Raw genomic sequence first — 22,370 nt, forward strand, 5'->3', positions numbered from 1 at the left:
CACACACACACACACCTGAGCACACACACACGCCTGCGCACGCACACACGCCTGCGCGCTCACACACACGTCTGGGCACACACACGCCTGGGCACACACACACGCCTGGGAAGACACGCCTGGGCACACACGCCTGGGCACACACACGCCTGGGCACACGCACACATACATGCATGGGCACACGTATGTACGTACACGCACATGCACGCACACATGCCTGGGCACCACACACACACCTTACCACAGACAAAACAGTCACCCGGCCATGCGCCAGCCATCCAAACAAGACGTCCAAGTTATCTTTATTTTATTTTCTTCCAGAAAACCAAAGGAGTTGATCCACAGCACCCACAGCTCCAGCACACAGCGAACCGTCACTTAACATCTGCTTTCTGTTCAACCCTATAAAATTTCCATACGAAGCTTGCAATGATAATAAAGGAAAATAAGCATTTTGTTACAGGTACTTCAAATAGCACTACAGTACATCTCTGACAAAATTTTTACAATATTCCAACTTTCAATATGAAACAGCTTAAATAGGCACGGGCCAAAGAAAAGCATATCACTTAGGCAAACAAAGTCCCATAGTCACACAAACATAACACTCAGCTGCCCCTGTCCAGGCCAGGACGGGAGTAAGACAGGTTCTTGGAATAAAATTATATAAATAGCTTAGGAAAATGCCAAAATCCGTAACTTTGATACACGAAGCAAATAATTCTTCAGCTTTTATTCTCGGAAAAATATCAACTAGTGATTCTTTGCCCTTATGTAACAGATATGTATTCTTGGAGAATTTTGTGCAAAGCAAACACTGTTAACCATGTCTTGCTCATACTGGAGAAACATATCTCAAAGAAACAGGGAAATTAAAACATGTGATTTTCCTCTGTTTTAGCTATATGCCTCTCCTAAAAAACAAAACAAAAACCCAGGTATTTGTACATCATTTGGGCAATTTAGTCATACTGTCATATTTCTACTCTATAAATGAAACCCAACTTACTTAAAAAACCACTTGTAGTAAAGCAAGCAGACCAAACCCTTCCTCTTCCCTCCCCCCGCCCCCTTCACAAGACAGTTCTCAGAACATGATGCAAACGTACAATCATCCACTTACTCAAATCTCAATGGAGGGTTTCCCCCAGACTGAAGTATGCTGTTCTCTTCACGTTACAAACACAATGGTAAACTTTTTTTATTGCTAGGAAGTCATTCTTGAAGATTTCTTAAAGTATGGCAAACACGAAGTTCGATTGTGTGATTATGAAAAAAGTCTCTTAGGATTAAACGTTTTCCAGATCATGACCATTCTATTAAGAAAAATGATACCTTGGACTCTATAAGCATCTAATTCCTACACTGGGATGATTACCTTATTAATGAAAATAAAAATGCTGTAAGGATCAAATAAACTCTTTAGCATCTTGCGATAACACGAGGAATGAAACCTAAAACTAGATAATTCATGCCCTTCTCAGTAGGATAGGCTCAGTAGAATAGGCTTAGGTAAGTCAAGATGCTCCCAAGTAAAGCAAAGGCTTACAGAAACGCCATTTTCTAGGCAGGCTTGTCTATGCCATGGCTCCCAACCAGTAAGCAAACAGATGAACTGCAAGTTTTCCTCCAAAAAAGTAGAACTGCAAACACATTTTCAAGACAATTATGACACTTAGAAAACACTCCTGGTAAGAACTATGGGAAATGGGTGTGAGCGCAAACTAGCCTCTCTCCTACTCTTACATTCTTTTGGGAAGGCAACAGCAACCCTGACAAGAAAGAAAGAAGAAAACAAAAAATCACCTGGTAGATCACTGGTAACACAGCCAGTCCCAAGCCCAGCTTTGAAAAGACCAGTGCAAATAGTTCTACTCTTCACATGTATCGCTATGACTTTTAAACTTACGGAGAAAAAAGAAGTCTGGCGATAAAACTTGAGCCACAGATGAAAGTTAGGCTCCCGTGTAAGAGAAAGCGCAGTGGCCTGGCGCAGCTCATCTGCAGCACGCGCATCCGCAGGGAGGGGTGGCTCGAGGAGGCAGACAAGGCTGAGCGGCTCCACTACCACGGGCTTCCAACAGAGCCAAAGTATGCTTAGAGTATGAAAACAAATGCTTAATGACACCAAACCATACCCTTCCCTCTACGATTTCAACTGTGATTCCTAAAACACTATTTTCTCTAGCTACCTTACTCTTACTACGCAGGGCAGATGACTGCCTGTGAAATCAATCTAATGCCGGCCTTCTGAGAGGCCGGCGCGAGTGTGCACGCTGGGCAGGGGTCTCCAGTTACACAACTGGATCTCCAGCAGCTACCTTCTCCTGTGAACGTTCTTTAAAGTGTGTGAGCTGGTGTCTCTTCCAGTGTGGAGCCTGTCTGAACCTTTTGCCACAAACTGAGCATTCAAATGGCTTCTCCCCCGCGTGGATGAGATAGTGTCTCTCGAGTTTGGAAGGAGAGCGGAAGCTCTTGCAGCACACACTGCACGGGTACAGGAGACCATCGTTTTTCTCAGGGTAGCCCGGGTAGCCACTGAAGTGACCCTGCTCGGCTCCCAGCAGCGCACTGGGGAGGAAAGGCCGCTCACCCCCGCCATAGGCACCCAGAATGAAATCCTCCGTTTCTGGCTTCACTCCCATCTCTGATAACTGATTCGACTGCGAAACCTCGTATTTCTGAAAACCAAAAGCCTGATGTTGAGAAGCATTATAGCTGTCACCACTTGGCGGGATAAAACTGTTCACATTTTCAAAGTCTAGCTGGTAAAATGATCTTCTATAGAGATTCTTTTCAATATGAGTTTCTTGATGTCTTTTTAAGTGAGCAGACTGTCTGAAAGATTTCCCACAAACAGTACAGCCAAAAGGCCTCTGTCCGGTATGGATTAAGTAGTGTCTCTGTAGCTTAGAGAGAGAAGGGAAGGCCTTCTCACATTTGTCACAGGGGTAGATCTTATGTCCAGTCAGTATGTTCTCACTTGGAACTGGGAAACCACAATGCTGGAACACTTGACAGTTATTGAAGAACCCCTCACCTGACGAACCATAGGTTGGCAGGTCTCTGTTAGTCGCAGTGCTGTCCACAGCTAACCGGCTCTCTGAGGATGTAAGGATATCTTTCAAACTTTTCCCCCTATTCTGACTCTGGAACTGCTTTTGCCAAGAAAATGGCAACGCGGGTGTTTTCTTCTTCTTACTGCCAATTCGCTTATACGATCCCTGCTTTCCAGAACCCAGAGTTCTTCTCTTAGTTTGTTCAGAATTCTGCTGACTAGACTGGCGACAATTTTTCAACAAACTACTTTTAAATGCTTTTCTCTCTGACCGACAGTTACCTATTTTTTTACCCCCCGCACGTTTAAGCTTAGCCAAGATTTTTTTTACAATGATTTTATAGTTGTAAGGTTTTTTGAGCCTGCTCGGGGTTTTGCTGCCACCTCTGGCAGGAAAACACTTGTGTCCTTTGAGAATCTGCTCGGATTCAAAGCATTCTTCACACTCGGAACACTGGAAAGGGACGATATAAATAGAGTGGACATCAGGTGGGTTATTCACCTCAGATTCACCCACACCACCATTTTCAAAACTTTCCTGATTTATATTTAACATATGGGGCAGGAAGTATGACTCTGAACTCCTCAACTTTGATGCAAGTGCCTGAAAAGTCTTGCTCTTAGTATGGATTTGTTTATGCTTCAGGAGTTTGCTTTGAACCTTAAATCCTTTTTGACAGAAACAACACTGAAAAGGTCTTTCTTCTGAATGGGTGAGCTGGTGGATTTTTAAATGACCTGACTGCCGGAAAGACTTACTGCACAGGAGGCATTTAAAAGGCTTCTGCCCAGTATGAATAAGTGAATGCCTATCGAGTTTTGACTGTGACGGAAATATCTTGCCACAGATGGCGCACGCATGAACGTTCTTCCTTCTTTTCCCAGTGCTGTACGCGGGATCAGATTTGGCGCATGGTGTTAAGGCCCATCTGTCCTCTGGGGGTAAAGTCCCAAACACGCCACTCGCTGGCTTTTCCTGTTTGGCCTCCATCAATCTTCGGGCCTGCTTGACATCATTCTGATAGGTCTCACTGTGGCGCTGTTGGTGCTTCATAAATGTCTTCAGATGTTTAAAGTGGCGTTGACAAATGCTACATTTAAAAGGCATATTGTGAGTTAACTGATGCCGCTCCAGGTGAACTAGTTGCCTGAAGGTCTTATGACACACATCACATTCAAATGGCTTTTGACCAGTATGAATGAGATAATGCCTACCTAATTTCGATGGTGTTTCAAAGTGCTTGAAGCAAATATTGCAAATATATGGCTTGCTTCTAGGGAGTTTGCTGGCTGCTACACACTGCTGAATCTTTAGCACTTTTAGACTGTTTTCAGCCATCATATTCTTCAGGAATACACTTGCACGAGCTTCATAGTGTTCTCAATGCCATGTAGGTCTAAAAGTTAAACAAAAAATTGTTACTTTTTGGGGGTCTAGTCCTGGGGCTTGAACTCTGTGCCTCAGCTTTTCTGCTCAAGGCTGGCACTCTACCACTTGAGCCACAGCTCTACTTCTGGCTTTTCTGGTGGTTAATTGGAGATAAGAGTCTCACGGACTTTCCTGCCCTGGCTGGCTTCAAACTTTGATCCTCAGCCTCGTGAGTAGCTAGAATTACAAACATGAGCCACTGGCATCTGGCAAAAAAAAAAAAGAAAAGAAAAGAAAAAAGAAAGACAAAACACCACTGTGTCCTTTGAGAATCTGCTCTGATTCAAAGCATTCTTCACACTCGGAACACTGAGAAGGGATGGTATCAATGAGTGAACGTCAGGTGAGTTATTCGCCTCAGATTCACCCACACCACCATTTCAAAACCTTCCTGCTTTACAGTTAATGTAAAAATGATTTCTTCATATGGAAATAATTTAATTTGTTCTTCAGCTGAAGATACTGAGGATAATAAAATTTGGGCTTTTCTTTTGCTTACAAGTAAACTAATAATCACTTTAGATGAGCTCTTTAGAATCATAAAACTAATTTCACACAGAGATACGACTCTCTAGAAGAAATATCTAAAGCTGTATAGCTTTAAGCTATTTTCTACTTAAGAAGCTACATTAAAATCACACTAGGAATTCCCTAATATTAAATACATCTTTCCGGAGGTGGCGCTGTGGCTCAAGTGATAGAGTGCTGGCTGAGCTGAAGAGCTGAGGGACAGCGCCCAGGCCCAGAGTTCAGGCTCCACAACCGACCAAAAACAAAAAAAGACACATGAGTTAAAACATGTGTCTGCACTTAGTTACAGCACATACTGTACATATACTCATATACTCTTCATCATGTTTCTATTTCCTTAAGTTTTTTTTTAAGCAAAATAAACAATTGCTTTCAATTACTTTTTCTTTTTTTTTTGGGGGGGGGGGGGTCCGGCGGGTGGCCTGAACTCTGGGCTTGGGTGCTGTCCCTCAGCTCTTCAGCTCAAGGCTAGTGCTCTACCACTTGAGCCACAATGCCACTTCCAGCCTTTTTTTTTTTTCTGCTTATGTGGTGCTGAGGAATCGAACCCAGGGCCTCATGCATGCAAGGCAAGTGCTCTACCACTGAGCTACCTTCCCAGGCCCTTCAATTACTTTAGATCAGCAAGGATGACTGGGAAAAAGATTCTAAGGCATGGTGTTAGTCCTGGACTTGTTACTCTGTTCTTGGTGACAATATGAAGGAAATGAGAGTCTTTTAACAGCGGAGCTGTATCTCCTAAACTGTCTCCATGGCAAACTGCTGTGCAAATCAGGGCAGAAAAATCGTGAAGAATTACGAGCTAAGTATTACTTAGCTCAATATTGATCAAACTTAAATTTTTTTTATTTCTAGCTGGACCCTGGGGCTCACACCTGTAATCCTAGCTACTCAGGAGGCTGAAACCTGAGGGTCATGGTTCAAAGCCAATATAGGCAGGAAAGCTGTGAGACTCTTACTTCCACTAAACTACCAAAAAAAGCTGGAAGTGAGCTGTGGCTCAAGTGGTAAAGGGTTACCTTCAGAGATAGCACCCAGGCCCTGAGTTCAAGCACCAGGACTGGCAATAAAATAAAATTTCTATCTCCTTGATTACATTTTTTGGCTTTCTAACTGATATAAACCTATTTGTTTATAGTTTTATTTCTTTTTACTGTGTTGTGCATTCCAAATAAATAATTCAGAAAGATGAAGCTGACAAATTGCATTGTTATATACTTACTTATGAATAACTTATAAATAATGTTGAGTCCACTATTCAAACATCATTAAAAAATTAATCATTTTGGTCTTAGTTAACATGAGACCAGGTACCATAGCTCATGCCTATAATCCTTGCTACTCAAGAGGCTGAGATCTGAGGATCATGATTGGTAGCCAGCCTAGGAAGGAAACTCATTGCCACTACACTTTTTTTTTTTTTTTGCCAGTCTTGGGGCTTTAACTCAGGGCCTGGACACTGTCCCTGAGTTTCTTTTGCTCAAGGCTAGCACTCTACCACCTGAGCTACTGCACCACTCCCAGCCTTTTCTGTTTATATGGTACTGAGGACTGAAACCCAGGTCTTCATGCATGCTAGGCAAGCACTCTACCACTAGGCCATATTCCCAGCCCCTCCATGAAACTTATGAACCACCAGAAAGCCAAAAGTGGAGCTGTGGCTCAAGTGGTAGGGCACTAACCTTGAGCAAAAATATCAGAGACAATGAATAGGCCCTGAGTTCAAGAACAGGCCCTGAGGTCAAGATCCAGGGAGCTGGGTGCAGGGGGAGAGGATGACATGGGAGGGAGGGGACTGGGACGGACAGACGGACTTGAACATGAAGACAGACACGTCATCCGTAGCACATGTGAAAGTTCAACGGAGTTTCACAACTACCTTCTCTCTCTCTTTTTTGTTGGTCCTGGGGCTTGAACTCTGGGCCTAGGCTCTGTCGCTCAGCTCTTCAGCTTAAGGCTAGTGCTCTATCACTCGAGCCACAGTGCCACTTCCGATTTCCTGGTGGCTAACTGGAGATAAAGAGTCTCACAGATGTTCCTGCACAGGCTGGTTTTGAACCATGATCCTCGGATCTCAGCCTCCTGAGTAGCTAGGATTACAGATGTGAGCCACCAGTGCATGGCACTACCTTCTGTTTTATCAAAGAATCTAATTTTCTTCTCTTACTGTATTATTTTAAGGAGTCAGAGATTAAAAGTATATATAATGCTACACTCTCTCAGCCTAACACTTGTACCTTCTATAGGAGAGCAAAAACTACCTGAAACCCAAGAGTGCCTTGGTCAGCAGATGTGGCAAACAAGCCATGTATTTGCTGGTTATCATCTTCTCCTAGAGGACAGAGTAAACACAGACTGGAACCCAGGCACTGTTCCCATTTTCAGCAACTGGAACTGGAAAAGTGTTTGTCACACTGCGGGTCACTACCCATTGTTCAAACTCTGGGGCCAACTCAGTCGCTCTGTTTAATAAAACTGAGTGCAGGGTACCAGCACACACAGCACACAGCAAGGGCAGATGCTGCTTTTGTAGGAAGGTTAAGGTTCCTGACAGCTTTCCATGGGTCACCTGCACACAGTGCAACCCACAGGACCTCAGTGACTACTCAGCGTGGCCACGTAATCGACCTGGGTGACCAGAGTGCACTCACAGAAGCAGGCGAGTATCAAGCAAAGCAATGCTTGCTTTTCTTTCCTTCATCATTTTATTTTAAAATATTTAAATAACCGTCTAACTAGAGCCAAATGGGGGGAAAAACCAATTATACAAATGTAAGAACGCATCGTGTAACAGCAGACACCAGCAACCTCAGCAAAACTCAGTCGCTGCTGCTATGAATCTGCCATTTTTACTACCCTGAGCTAGAGAAGTCATGGTGCACGTCCAAAATCCCAAACATGCTGACACAGAGCAAGAGTTGGAGGATTTAAATTAAGTCGTAAATCCAGTGAACTGCCAAGAACCCAGTAATTTATTTAATTCCTATTGGGCAACTCATTTAATTCCTGTTGAGCAATCAGGTGTCAAGGTGGGCAATCAGGAGAACCAGCCAAACAAACTCAAAGCAATCATCAAGCCTTTACTATGACAGGGTCTACAAGGGGCAAAGAGAAGCTTGGTTCGCTGTGGCCTACTAAGCAGGATTCCAGGGGAGGGCCAAGTGAACACACTGCACCAGAGGAAGCCTTGTGCAGAGAATCTTAATACCAGGCCCTTGCTTCCCGCAGGACTGTGGGCCAGGAGTAAAAGAAAGGAGCTGAGGCCAAGATGGAGAGCTGAGCAGTGAGGCTGCTGGGAAGGCCTCAAGCAGAGTCCCTGACAGCGGAGTATCCAGAGGCACCTAGGCCAGCAGGCCTGGCAAAACGAGGGCGCCCTCCTTCACCTCTCGCCAAGTGCAACAATGCCCTGGCCCTGCATTCGGTCTCTAGGGAGGGCAGCTCTGCCCTTCCCCCAGGCTGGGCAGGCAAAGCCTACCAACCGCCTAAGGTCTGAACACAGGATGCAGATTGGAACTTCTACATCCTTATTTGCACACTTCTTCCATTTAATAACCATTTCTGTGGAATGGGGGGGGGGGTTCCACTATACTCACACAGCGCAATGATCTCCCACGGTAACAGGAATTGGCTACCATGTATACCTCCTGGACAAAAGGTCTACAGTTGATTACTACTATCCCCGATACTTACTTTGTGTCACCTGCCTTTGCATCATGTGCTAGAGCATTTACCAAGAATCCCGCACTGTTGGGACCACGGGTGGCACGCAGTGATCTCAGCTCCTATTTATAATTAAGAGGTCAGGGATTCCCACAGGCCAAGGGCACACCCATCCCTGTACTTACACATGGCGGCACTCACAGCTCTCTCTTACAGATTTTGTGTTCTCCCACTGGTTTTTGTTTTTTGGTCTGTAACAACAAAAACAACAACAACAAAAAAAAGCTAAGACTGCAATTGTTACATGAAGTTGAAATAAAAGTAAGTGTGCTCAATGGTTCACCTCTGAATTTATGTTGACAAGATAAATTGAGAAGACCATTGAGCTGGCCTCAATAACGACACTGGCTTCAGATCTTAATGCCCTGAAGAAGGCCCGAGGCTCAGGCCTGTAATCCCCTACTCGGGAGATTGAGGTCTGAGGATTGCAGCAGTTCAAAGCCAGCGCCAGGCAGGAAAGGCCGAGACTCTTATCTCTAGTTAACCACCAAAAAGCTGGAATGGAGCTGGGGCCCAAGTGACAGAGCGCCAGCCTTGACTGAAAAATCTCAGGGCAGCAACCAGGCCCTGGGTTCAAGCTCGGGAGCTGCAGAGAACCTGCCACGCAGCCAGGTGCGCGCGCATGGAAAGCTGGGGAGCAGGTAAATCATCCGGGGTGGCCTTTGCCCCCTCCCCCGCCCCCGGTCCGGCCTTTGACCCCTATCTCCCTCCCAGCGTGACCTCACCATAGGCGGAGCACGACGAGCTCGGGTCGCAGGGAGGCCCGGCCAGGGGGGAGACCGGGAGACCCCGATTCAGAGAGGCCCGGGACCCCAATTCCGACGGGACCCCGGTTCTGAAGGGACCCTGGTTCTAAGGGGACCCCGATTGTGAGAGACCCGATTCTGAGGGGACCCCAATTCCGAGGGGACCCCGGTTCCGAGAGGCCCCGGGACCCCAGTTCTGAGGGGCCCCGGTTCTGAGGGGACCCCAATTCTGAGGGGACCCCGGTTCCGAGGGGACCCCAATTCTGAGGGGACCTCGATTCTGAGGGGACCATGGCTCTGAGGGGACCCCGGTTCTGATTGGACCCCGATTGCGAGAGGCCCCGGTTCCGAGGGGACCCCGGATTCTGAGGGGACCCCGGTTCCGAGAGGCCTGGGGACCCTGATTCTGAGGGGACCCCGGTTCCGAGAGGCCTGGGGACCCTGATTCTGAGGGGACCCCGGTTCCGAGGGGACCCCGATTCCGAGGGGACCCGGTTCCGAGGGACCCCGGTTCCGAGGGGACCCCGGTTCCGAGAGGCCTGGGGACCCCGGTTCCGAGGGCCCCGGTTCCGAGGGCCCGGCCGCGCGGTGGTGGGGCGTCTCCCAGCCCCCTCGGCCGGGCCCGGAGGCCCCGCGCGCCCGCCGGGGTGGCGGGAGGGAGGCGGGAGCTGGCCGCGGCCCGCCCGGCCCGGCCTCCCCGCGGCGGGCGCACCTGCCCCGGCCCGCTCCCCGCACGCACCTGCGGCCGGAGACCCCGCAGCAAGGCCGGGCGCCGCGGGCAGCGAGCGCGTCCGCAGGGCGACGGCGTCGGGCGGAGCGCGCAGGCGCGGCGCGTGGGGGCGCCCGGGACGTGGTCCGGGTGGAAACCGGCTCCCCGGAACTCAGGGCCGCGCGCGCCCTGGGACCGGAAGTCGGGCGCGCCCCGCCCCCAGCGGTCGCCATGGTTACCGGGCACGCCGCCGCCGCTGACCCTAGGAGCCGTGAGGTTACCGGGCCGCGCGGACGGACGGACGGACGGACTGACAGACGGCTGCGGAGGCATCACGGACGGGGCTGAGCGCGAGTGAGCGTGAGTGTGTAAGTGTGTGAGCGTAAGTGTGTGTGTGAGTGTGAGTGAGTGTGAATGTGTGTGTGTGTGAGCGGCGGTCCGGGCCTGACCCCCGGGCCCCTGGGCACTGACCTGGGGGAGTATGAGTGTGTAAGTGTGTGTGTGAGTGTGTGTGAGTGTGTGAGTGTGTGAGTGAGTGTGAGCGGCGGTCCGGGCCTGACCCCCGGGCCCCTGGGCACTGACCTGAGGGAGTGTGTGTGAGTGTGTGTGAGTGTGTGTGAGTGTGAGCGGCGGTCCGGGCCTGACCCCCGGGCCCCTGGGTGGGGACGGCCGGAGCCCGGCCCACCTTCCCAGGCGGGATTTGAACTCGCGGCCCCGAGGCCGAGGCCGCGCTCACACTCGGATCGGCCCACCGGGCCCGGGGACTGCACACCGAGCACCGGCCACCACCAAGCACCTTGCGGGGTCACGTGTGTGTTTGGCCTTTGCCCTTTCCTGCTCCTCTGACTCTGACCCTAGACGGAGACTCCTTGTAGCCAACAGGGCGCCCTGTCGGGTCGGGCTTGGCTCACTCAGTAGGCTCGTACTCGTTTGCCCCACCTGGGGAGGGGACTGGGAGGGGGGGAGGGAGGGGAGAGGGGAGGGAGGGGGAGGGGGAGGGGGGACCACCAAGGGAAGGGGGGACTGTGCTCCCCAGGAAGCGCCTCGCCGCTCACTCGCGTGGCCTGACCGCTGCACAGCTCTCATTCAGCAGGGAGAGGTGTGGGCCCAGGGTGGGGTGCAGCCAGGGTCCTGGTTCAAGAATAGGAGGACGGGCGGGGCCTGTGTTGGCGTTGGCGACGTCGTGTCCTCGGGGGTTTTCTGCCAAATGGGCACACGAGTAATCACTCATTTTTCAAACTGTGCATCATGAGCAGACGCTAGGTGTTTACTTCTGAGGGCACACACATCTCCCAACAGATGCAGCGCTTTCTTTTCAGTGGTTTCTTGCAGCACAGAAGTACACCTTCCTGCACCAGTTCCGGGGTGAGCTGGAGAGGGGCACTGGAGGGGACGCAGTGACGGCGCACCGCACAGCCACGTGTCCCCTCCTGCCACTGGCCTCCGCCACGACCCCCTTCCCAAGGGCTGCTGGGAATTTCCATAGCTCCGTTGGTGAGGACACCTCTGGATTTCTGGGTCACCCAGCCCACCTCAAATTCAGAGGCGCTGGTGGCAGCCGTGGCCCAGAGGTGGAAAGCTTGCCCAGCACGTTCAAGGCCCTGGGTTCCATTCCCAGAGCCACACCCACCCCGAGAAAAAAAATGGAAAGCAAAGAAAACCAAATAGCACTGAAGTTCCGTAGTTAACTAGGAAGGAGGAGGGAGCACTCGGCTAATGCTCAGCCCTGGACTCGACCTCCCGAAGCCCACCGGGCAGCCCTGCGCAGCCACAGAGGGATGGGACCGAGCGAGGGGCCCTGGGTGGGGTTTCTTTTTTTCTTTTTTCTTTTTTTTGCCAGTCCTGGGGCTTGAACTCAGGGCCTGGGCGCTGTCCTTCGGGTTTGGGGTTTGTTTTTGTTTTTGTTTTTGCTCAAGGCTAGCACTCTACCACTTGCAGCTTTTTCTGTGTCTGTGGTGCTGAGGAATGGAACCCAGGGCTTCATGCATGCTGGACAAGCACTCTACCACTAAGCCACCTTCCATTTTTGTTTGTTTTAAGGAGAAACTCAATTCCTTTTTTAAGTTCTTAGTCGATTGTCTGTGGAAGAGGACGCTGTTGCCTAGCTTCATGGGTTTCCTGTTTGCCCGTGTGTGGGGGCTGCCCGTCCCTAACCCATCCCCTCGGGACCTGGCTTTGCAACCAGGCCGTCAGGGGTCCTGCTCAAGAACCCAGAGATGTTGCATTGTGCACTGCTGCCCAAAGTGAGGACCCCATTTCTCCCGTGACGGGGCTTTGGGTAGTGACAGAGAACCCGACACACAGAAGGAAAGGAGCAGTGACTCCGGCCGGCTCTAGTTTTTGAGGCGCCAGCCATGAGGGTGGAGGGCAGGAGGCCCAGAGCTGTTCACATCCGGGCATCCACTCGCCCTCCCCGAGTGACCTACTTCCTACAACCAGGGCCCACCCCAGGCCTCTCCATGAGTCACCAGGGTGAATCCAGCCATTAAGCCAGACTCCTCACGGTCTGTCTCCGGAAACACCCTCAAACAAGCATCCAGACACACCCAGCGTCATGTTTCACTCATCGCCCGGCCATTCCTTAAGTTGGAGATCAAAATTACCCACGAGAGGCGAGCAGAAAGATGAAGTCTGGTGGCTAACCCCACCCCCTACTGCTGGCTCTGAACAGCTTGGTAGCGCCTCTCCTCCACTGCTGAGTTCTCTGGCTGCTGGCCTACCCTTGAATAACTTCTTTAAGAATAAAGAGTAGGACCAGAAATGTGGCTCAGTTGTAGATGCTTGCCTAGCATGCATGAGGCCCTGGGTTCGATTCCTCAGTACCACATACACAGAAAAGCTGGAAGTGGCGCTGTGGCTCAAGGGGTAGAGCGCTAGCCTTGAGCTCAGAGACAGTGCCCAGGCCCTGAGTTCAAGCCTCAAGAACAACAAAGCACACACACACACACACACACACACACACACACACACACCGAGGCACAGATGACCCCCTCTGTCTACGAAGATCACGGGGTGACCTAGGGTGTTTCCCAGTCCCCCACCTACGTAAGCATTCACAGAAGGCTGTGTTCCACACTCAGGTGAGTCAGCCACAGACGGTGGCTAGGATGTTAGATCTTTAACAACAAAACAAAGACCCGGGTCCGTGCGCCACGTGGCAGAGGCTGCGCCGGAGCTCCGTGAGCGCCTCCTGACCTGAGGGCTGCGTCTTGTCACCCAGGGAGGCCCAAGTCAGCCTCCACACACTGTGTTCTTTTCCTGTTAAACCTCAATACCCCTTCCACTACACTTCCCGTCTGCTCGGAAGTCCTTTCTCGTAAGACAAGGCTCACAGCAGCTTCTCAGACCCTCAGTATTTACATAATTACGTAAAATACAATTAGGTATATTCTAAGTAAACATATACGTTTATGTTGTATATTTAAGATCCTTTATAGTTGAAAGATGTGCTTCCATTTGTGCATAAAATATATGACAAAATGATATATGATAGTCTATATTCGCTGTATAGTTTTACACATGTGTACGTCTATCTTCTGTCCCCACCCTGAAAGATTCTGAGTGTCCCATCGAGCCAGTGAAGGAGGACAAGAGGAAAGTGAGCTGGGTGCTGGCGGCTCACGCCTGTAATCCCAACTACTCAGGGCTGAGAGCTGAGAATCGCAGTTCCAGGTCAGCCCAGGCTGACGAGACTCTCACCAAATGATCAGCCAAGTGCCAGGAGTGGCACCATGGTTCAAGTGGTAGATGACTACCAGCCTAGCGAGGTTCAGGTGGTAGACTGCCGGCCTAGTGAGCAGGAGACCCTGCTCCCAGTGCTGGCAGAAAATGGCAGTGTTATCTGCCCAGGTCCGGTTCTTTTGGCATTTATTGAACATAAGTTAATGCCCCTCTGCAGTCATCCTGCCCACGGCCGGTGTGGGTTACCACGCCAGGAGCTTTGCAGAAGAGATCAGCACTATCCACCTGGACTGGTTATCACAAGCAGACGGCGTTAATCACAAAGGCTCGGTATCCCATAATTAACGCCTTTTCCTAAGGACAGCAAAACGAGTAGATATTCATCTTGGAGCAAGCAAGGATCTAATTAAAATATTTCTTATTCGGGTCAGATGTAATGCAGTCTTTATACACACCAAAAACCTTCCCACCCCGCCTCATAGTTTGCATTGCTTTCGTTAAACTTCTACAAGAAACACGGATCTTTATTATTATCTTATTAAAAGCATTGCTCCGTCCCCCAGGGAAGCAACAATTGTTCCCCACTTTCCTGACAGGGGCTTCCATTTCATACATCCTCATTTAAAAGGAACTTAGGTCATTAAACAACAAGATTCTTTCAGAATTACTAAAAGCTGCCTTCTGAGAGGCTGAAAAATGTGTTTAATGTGGTCTCAGATAAGGTGACGGGAACCCCCTCCCATCGGTGGGGACGGCCCTGCCCACCCGCCTGCCCGCGCCCTGGCTTCGGTCCGCACACGGCCCCTGCCCCCAGCCCAGCTCATCCAGCCTCAGGAAGGGAATTCCTACCCCTGCCCGGGAGCCAACGCCTCCCCGGCCCAGCGCACGAAAACACTGGTCACAAAACCTCAGCCAGGTTTTGCGTGTGAATCTCTGCTGCTGGCATGCAGCAGCTGGCCTCGCGCACACAGGCGGTGTGTATCACGTGTGTGTATCTGTACGTGTGTATGTCTGTGGCACACACGCAGGTGAACTCCTCCCCGGGTTCCCACGGCCGTGGGCCCGGCCGCGGGGCAGCTGCCCGCGTTACCTCCTCCACCCCATTTCCCGATGAGTGCTCTTTTCGTTTCTTTGCTTTTCATGGCTCTGCAGTCTTCTCTGCTGCTAAGATTGTGACCACCCTGAGGCCTGAGTTCATGAGGAGCTTGGAGACCGCGCGCGGGCCCAGTGCTCTCCGTCTACAGCTAGAACCCAGGTCCCCAGGAGGAGGATCGGCTGGTTCAGTGTCACCCAGATTGGAGATGGGGTAGAGTTTTCCCAGCAGAATTCTCTCCTAAAACCGTTTTGTGTTGTGTTTTGTTTTAGTTGGTCGTGGGCCTGAACTCGGGGCCCGGGCGCTGTCCCTGAGCTCAAGGGAGCGCTCTACCCCGGAGCCCCCTCCCCAGCCTGACTCCTGACACGGCTTTATGGGCACGCCTCCTCATCCGGGCCTTTCCAGAGCGCACAGCACACAGCGGGGCTGGAGAACCAACGCCCCGTCACCTCTCAGACCACCGTGCACCCCCACATCCCCACATCCCCACGCCAGGCCTGGGGCTCCAGCCCGAGGCTGAGGACTGGCCGCCATGTCCATCCAGTGAGTTTTTCTGGGATGATGATGCGTGGTGAACACGGAGTGCGGGGCCAGGGCGACGCGTGACCTCCAAGCCCGGGTCAGCGCCGAGAGAGGAAATGGGCAGCCAGGAAAACACCAGCCAAGCACTGAGAGAGGACGACCAGATTTAGCCAATCCACAGACTTGGGACATAGAACAAAGCATTATCCATGGTCTGAGATTCAAAGTTAAGGCGATGCCTTGCGTTTGGCAACCTTTGCTAAAGGCTACCTCCTTTCTTTTCCCATGGTTCTGTTCTAGTTATTCCATTGCAAATTAAATGTTTGTGGGAAAAAAGAGTCTGTTCTAAAGAAATATTCATTCTTAAATGAGTGCTATTGCTTTGTGTTTGCAAGTGGCAGTACACTTCAAAATAGATATTCTTTTTCACTCATCTGTTCCTATGGAATATTGGGGCTTAACTTACCTTGGTGATTCCTCATTTGAGCTTTAGATCTATCTCTGTGTGTGTGTGTGTGTGTGTGTGTGTGTGTGTGTGTGTGTGTGGTAACTGGGTTTGAACCTGGGGCCTTGTGTTTGCTTAGCTTGTTCACTCCTGGCTAGGGCTTGAACCATGCCTCCAGCCCAGGTTTTGTTAGTTTGGAGAAGGGTTCTCAAGGACTTTATGCTAGGGATTGGCCTCAAACCTCAATCCTCTAGATCTCATCCTCCTTTAAAGAAATACATTTCCCAACGTCTTAACTCTGTTCTCGACCTCTTTTGAGGCTGGTTCATCAGTGGGTATTTGGGTTGTTTCCCATCTCTGCTATTACAAATCATGGTACAATGAATAGCACTGCACGTGTATTACTTTTGTTTTTGTATTCCTGAGAATGTACATTTGGGATAGACTCAGAGATAAGATACGGCGGAGGCGCGGTGTAAACGAGCGTGTGTTTTGGTTCAGATTGCCAAGTTCCCCTCCGCTGGGGTTGTCGTATTTTGTGTTTCAATCAACAGTGCGCACGGCTCCTCCCATAGCGTCTCCAGAACGTGTTGTCAAACATTTGGATGTTTGCCAGCGGCAAAGTGAGAAGAACTGGCGTTCCATTGTAGTTTTAATTGGCGTTTGTTTCGTAGCGAGTGAAATTAAACATCCTTTAAACGGTTGGAAGCAATTTGCGTTTTATTTCCTGTAAAATGTCTGCTCATATTGCCGGTCCCTTTTTTTTTTTTTTTAAACATAATAGTTGGTCTATGTAATTGCAAAACTCTGCGCAGAAGCTGTGTTTGAATTTCAACCCCATGAGAGGAGAGAGGTGTGAAAGTTTGACCCCTCGGATGAAAGTTGTAAATCTCCTGTGGTCCTTTGGCCCATTTGTGTTGTACATTTTGGCCTTGTCCCAGTTTAAAAAACGTTGTTACTTAATTGTTTTTATTTAAAACATTCAATTTACCAATCTTTTCTTCTTGTGGTTTCAAAGGAAATGAACACAGGGGGTGGGGGGGTGGGTCCCCACTAGGGAGGAACTGGAGGGAGGGAGAAAAAATGTGGAAGTACACTGAATGCACATACAAAGAGGTGGTCACAAAACCCATGTTAACAACCTGCAAGGAAGTTAGCACAGGCAGGGGCTAGGGGAAGACAAGCGTGAGAAAGCAGGGAGGCGGAGCGCGAGCAGCTGAGTTACCCACGCGTGCGTGTGGAAACCCCTCAGCTTGAACAACACATGCATGCCGGTGACGGGCTTTTTAAGTGAATGACAGGAAAGTGACCGGGCTCTGAGGGCAGTGGTAGAGGTGGGGAGGAGGGGAGGGGGGGAGGGGGGCTGACAGGGCCACCAGGAGGGTGGGGTCTGCGGAGTCTTCATCCCTCAAAGCCTGGGGCTGGAACTCTGGACCTGTTGGATGTCCCTGAGTGTTTTAGTTCAAGGCTGGCACTCCACCACGGGAGCCAGGGCTCCACTTCTGGACTTTCTGTCTGGTTGTTAATCGGAGATAGTCTTACGAGGTTCCCGCCCCAGCTGGCTTCAAACCGTGATCCTCAGATCTCAGCCTTCTGAGAAGCTAGGGTGGCAGCTATGAGCCGCTGGCACCGGCCCTCTAATCTTTCCTCAGCTTTCTGGTCTGACAGTGGCTCCTTCTTTGCTTTCTGGTTCAGGGGGATCCAGAAGTATGACTTTCTGAGTAAAACTGGGAAGAAACGGAGGTTGCCCTCAACTCAGTCTGCCATTTTGAAACAGGTCCTCCTTGCTGCCGTGTTTTGAAATTCTCTCAGCATGTCACTGTGGGTGTGCTGGCGAGCATCACGTTCACTGCTGCCCAAAGTCTCGGTCCAGTTCCCTTCATCCGGCGTGAGGGTCCTTAAGTCGGGAACTCTTTGTTGAATAGGTAACGGCATATCCGTAGAACTTCCTACGGTCACTTAGGCTGCCTGAGGGCTGCAATAACTTGCTTTGCTTCCTTTGAAAGTGAATATACCAAAGCTAAGCACCAGCGCTTTGCTTTACCAGCATCCCTCTCTGCTGCTGAGAAATGAACCGCTCAGGAGAAGGAAGGGGCCACTGGCTTCATCGCCGGAACCAGAGAAGCTACTCAGGGAAACCGCGTGGGCCTCCCATCTTCCATTCCAGCTAGCTTTTCCTTAAAAGGAAGACAAGGCTTTGCACCTGAACAGGAGCAAGGGAGATTCCAACCGTGGGCTCGCTCACTGGCTTAGCATGTCCCCTCCAGAATAGTGCCACGTGCCAAGGGGAAGTATTTCTTCTGAAGTTGAGGAGCCGGCCCGAGTCCCAGTCGCCCCCCCCCCGTCCCCCCCCCCCCCCCCCGTGGGGACTGTGCTAAGCCGTCCCTAGTGACTGTGTCTGTGTCTGTTCAACTCTGTGTTTCCAGGGAGGACTTAATCAGGGTTTGAGAAAACGTGGCATTGGGTCCAGTTTCAAATTAGGAAGACTCTCTGGCTCAGCTCCTTTCGTCTCTCCACAGCCCTCGGAGCCTTTGTGGGATAATTAGTTGTGAACAATATCCATTATACCTAAGTGGACGAATTTAATTACTACAGGAGACCCATTGACGTTTTAAATTATCATCGACTGTTCAGCGGTTGTCTTAGTGTAAAGACGTGTACGTTCGGAATCTTTCACTGGTTTGTTGAGAAGTGGTTTCCCCCGCCCCTGCCCCACCACGATGAGTGCCGCAGACCTCGCCGCCGCTCCCGGGGCGGAGGCTGGATGGTGGGGGCGGCATGGGCCCGGCGCGAGGTTCCTAAACGCAGAGTGCGGAGTTCAGTCCTACCACCAGCTCTCAGGGAAGCTGGCTCAGGCCGCAGCGGGGACCGAATGCGGAACTGGCTTCGGCCGGATGAGCCACCGAGAAACCCCGGACACGCCACCGGGACCGAGAGTGTGGGAGGCACGGGCCTCAATGTAAACCCTTCGCTGTGTCCAAAGCCCTGCTACTGCTGGACGTTTTCACCTTTTAATCCCTGCGCGATAGATCCTTTTATATCCGCACCTGTTTGTGGCCACGGCTCCCGGCCCAAAATAGAGCATTTAAATGATGATGACATGCGGTCCTCTGGGGATCTGTTGCATGTGCACTTGCCGGCTACCTGCTTTGTTAATATTTACACCGGAAAACAGGACATCTGATCAGAGTGAGGGTTGAGACTCTGAGGCTCAGCGTGCTGTGCAGGACTGTCTGACGGTTCTTTTATTTTTCGGGTGCTGTGGATGGAGCGTCGGAGGCACAAGCCCAGCCCTGCGCTGCCTGTGGAACCGAGGTTATTGGGACAGCCCGCCAGTGACCCCGCAAACACGCGTCTCAGTGGAGAACTGACTCAGAGACCCCGGGAGAGCCAGGCCTGGTGCCCTGCCCTGGACAGAGGGTTGTGCCGTGTGTTGCTTTCTCTGAGCTCGGCTCGGCCCAGCCGGATGCGGCGTGGGGCTCCCGGGCGTGCTCACTCGCGCTGGTGCTGGGTGTTGCGCAATGGCAAACACCCAGCTGCTGTTCCTTCTCGGACGGCGCCAAGCACGCGTCTGTGCGGAGGAACGTGCCGGCCTGGGTGTGGGCTGAGGAGCCTCCCGGATGCTCCACAACCACCAGGCAACCCCAGGGGCGGGGGCACCACGCGCTATTTGTGATCAGCTTGGATTCTTGCCTCAGCTGTCTGCAGGACACCCAGGCCCTCCGCACGGTCCGCAGGGCCCCGCTGCGCTCTCTGCACGCTGGCACCGGTGCAGACACACCGGAAACGTTTCCCACACAGTTCCTGCAGGAGGGCATTGTGACGTTGGGAATGAAGGCTCATTTTATTTGCATCCCATTGTTAACCACTTGTGAGTAGCACTTCCCAAGTGCGTCACGTCTAGTTCATGGCTCAGTGGGGGGATGTGAGATACATTGTTCCTATTTCAATTACGCTTTGCACCTCTGGAACTAAGGTCACGCTAGCATTTTTCTTATGAACGAGTCCGCGTGGAGCAGTTTTTATCTGAGCTACGCAAGTTGGTTTCTAACTCACATTGTGGCGATAAACGTGGGTGTCTGAGGGACCCACACTGAGCACACGCGATTCCACGCGATTCCCCGTGGCGCTCCTGCTTTCTGAAAAACCTCCCAGTCTGCGTTCTCCACGGATGGCGCGGGGATGGGAAGTCTAACACTTCCCGGCTCCTTGGCGGACACCGGACGCCACATCACGTGAGGACACGTATACCACCATCACGTGAGGACACGGACACCACCATCATGTGACACAGACACCACCATCACGTGACACAGACACCACCGTCACGTGACACAGACACCACCGTCACGTGACACAGACATCACCGCCACGTGACACAGACACCACTGTCACGTGACACAGACACCACCGTCATGCGAGGACACGGACACCACCGTCACGTGACACGGACACCACCATCACATGACACAGACACCACCATCACGTGACACAGACACCACTGTCACGTGAGGACACAGACACCACCATCACGTGACACAGACATCACCATCACGTGACACAGACATCACCGCCACGTGACACAGACACCACTGTCACGTGACACAGACACCACCGTCATGCGAGGACACGGACACCACCGTCACGTGACACGGACACCACCACCACGTGAGGACACGGACACCACTGCCACGGGAGTCCAGTCAGCATTTCAAACAAACTCCCACCCCATGCCGCGGTGCCCCGCCTGGTCACTCTGGGGCCGTGTGCCGGGCCCTGGGGCCTGAGGCCCGCTGGGTCTGGTGGGCGACCTCGTCCCCTGGTCCAACGCCATGTGGACGGCACCGGCGACCACATGGACAGCAACAACCCACACACGGCAACCCACACGGACGGCACTGACCACACGGATGCACTGACCACACAGATGGCACTGACCACACGGTTGGCACTGACCACACGGACGCACTGACCACACGGATGGCACTGACCACACGGTTGGCACTGACCACACGGACGGCACTGACCACACGGACGGCACTGACCACACGGACGGCACTGACCACACGGATGGCACTAACCACATGGATGGCACTGACCACACGGACGGCACTGACGACCACACGGATGGCACTGACCACACGGATGCACTGACCACACGGACGGCACTGACGACCACACGGATGGCACTGACCACACGGATGGCACTGGTGACCACACGGACGGCACTGACCACACGGACGGCACTGACCGCATGGACGGCACTGACCGCACGGATGGCACTGACCACACGGACGGCACTGACCACACGGACGGCACTGACCACACGGATGCACTGACCACACGGACGGCACTGACCACACGGACGGCACTGACCACACGGATGGCACTGACCACACGGATGGCACTGACCACACGGATGGCACTGATGACCACACGGATGGCACTGACCACACGGACGGCACTGACCACACGGATGGCACTGGTGACCAAATTGTTATCAGTGCACCCAATGGCAGGTATAGTGGAAGAAGGCAGACCATTTTGTTAATTTCAAGAGAGTGTGGAATCTATGAGGGGCAGTAAACCTATTTATGGAATCCGAAGATGCTTTTACTGCTACTGCGAAAGCATCCCATGCTACCAACAGAAAAGAAACATCTCATTATTAAGCAAGGGATGGAGGAATACCTTTCTCCTATCTTTCCTTTTAGTCCCAACTCAGATAATTCCTTCTCCAGGAAATTACATCTTATACAGAGGCAAAAATAACACTTTTGTGGCCCAGAATATACACACAGACTTCCCACATTGTTTACCGCCGCGTAATCCTTAGCCCTGTGTCAGTTCCTCTGTTTATTAATATAATGGGATTCCCTGTTTACTTCTCTAGCACTGGGCGGGTGCCGTCTCTAGAATGAACACGGAAAGCAGGCAGAGGGTCGAATACAGGAAAACGAGGAATGCTCAGGGGTATGCTGCTTGTAATCCCGAAGAAAAATGGCTGACAGGCAGGAGGAATCGCACACCTCTCGGTGTGGAAGCCCCAAGTGTGTGACAAGCACCTGCTCCTCAGATCAGCTGAGCGGACGGTCTAAGGGCTAGCTGAGTGGACGGTCTAAGGGCTATCTGAGCGGATGGTCTAAGGGCTATCTGAGCGGATGGTCTAAGGGCTATCTGAGCGGACAGTCTAAGGGCTAGCTGAGCGGATGGTCTAAGGGCTATCTGAGCGGATGGTCTAAGGGCTATCTGAGCGGATGGTCTAAGGGCTATCTGAGCGGATGGTCTAAGGGCTAGCTGAGCAGATGGTCTAAGGGCTATCTGAGCGGATGGTCTAAGGGCTATCTGAGCGGACGGTCTAAGGGCTCTCTGAGCGGATGGTCTAAGGGCTATCTGAGCGGACGGTCTAAGGGCTATCTGAGCGGACGGTCTAAGG

At 51.6% G+C, this 22,370-nt stretch overlaps 1 protein-coding gene across 2 annotated transcripts; it reads right to left on the minus strand.

The window, feature by feature from the left end:
* Nucleotides 1-275: 275 nt before the first annotated feature.
* Nucleotides 276-10,291, minus strand: Znf770 (zinc finger protein 770). 2 transcript variants are annotated; one of them, XM_042687739.1, is made up of 3 exons: nt 10,224-10,291; nt 8,864-8,929; nt 276-4,455 (listed from the first exon to the last, which is right to left on the minus strand). In XM_042687739.1, exon 3 carries the CDS (start codon nt 4,398-4,400, stop codon nt 2,295-2,297), a length of 2,106 nt encoding a protein of 701 aa, XP_042543673.1. In that variant the 5' UTR covers nt 4,401-4,455; nt 8,864-8,929; nt 10,224-10,291; the 3' UTR covers nt 276-2,294. The 2 variants fall into 2 exon arrangements, with proteins under 2 accessions (XP_042543673.1, XP_042543675.1); XM_042687741.1 differs by lacking the exons at nt 8,864-8,929; nt 10,224-10,291 and having other exon boundaries at nt 276-4,149; nt 4,274-4,366.
* Between the last annotated feature and the right edge of the window lie 12,079 nt (nt 10,292-22,370).

The sequence above is a fragment of the Dipodomys spectabilis genome, unplaced genomic scaffold, assembly GCF_019054845.1.
Source record: "Dipodomys spectabilis isolate Male_0828 unplaced genomic scaffold, ASM1905484v1 ptg000108l, whole genome shotgun sequence".
Lineage (NCBI taxonomy): Eukaryota > Metazoa > Chordata > Mammalia > Rodentia > Heteromyidae > Dipodomys > Dipodomys spectabilis.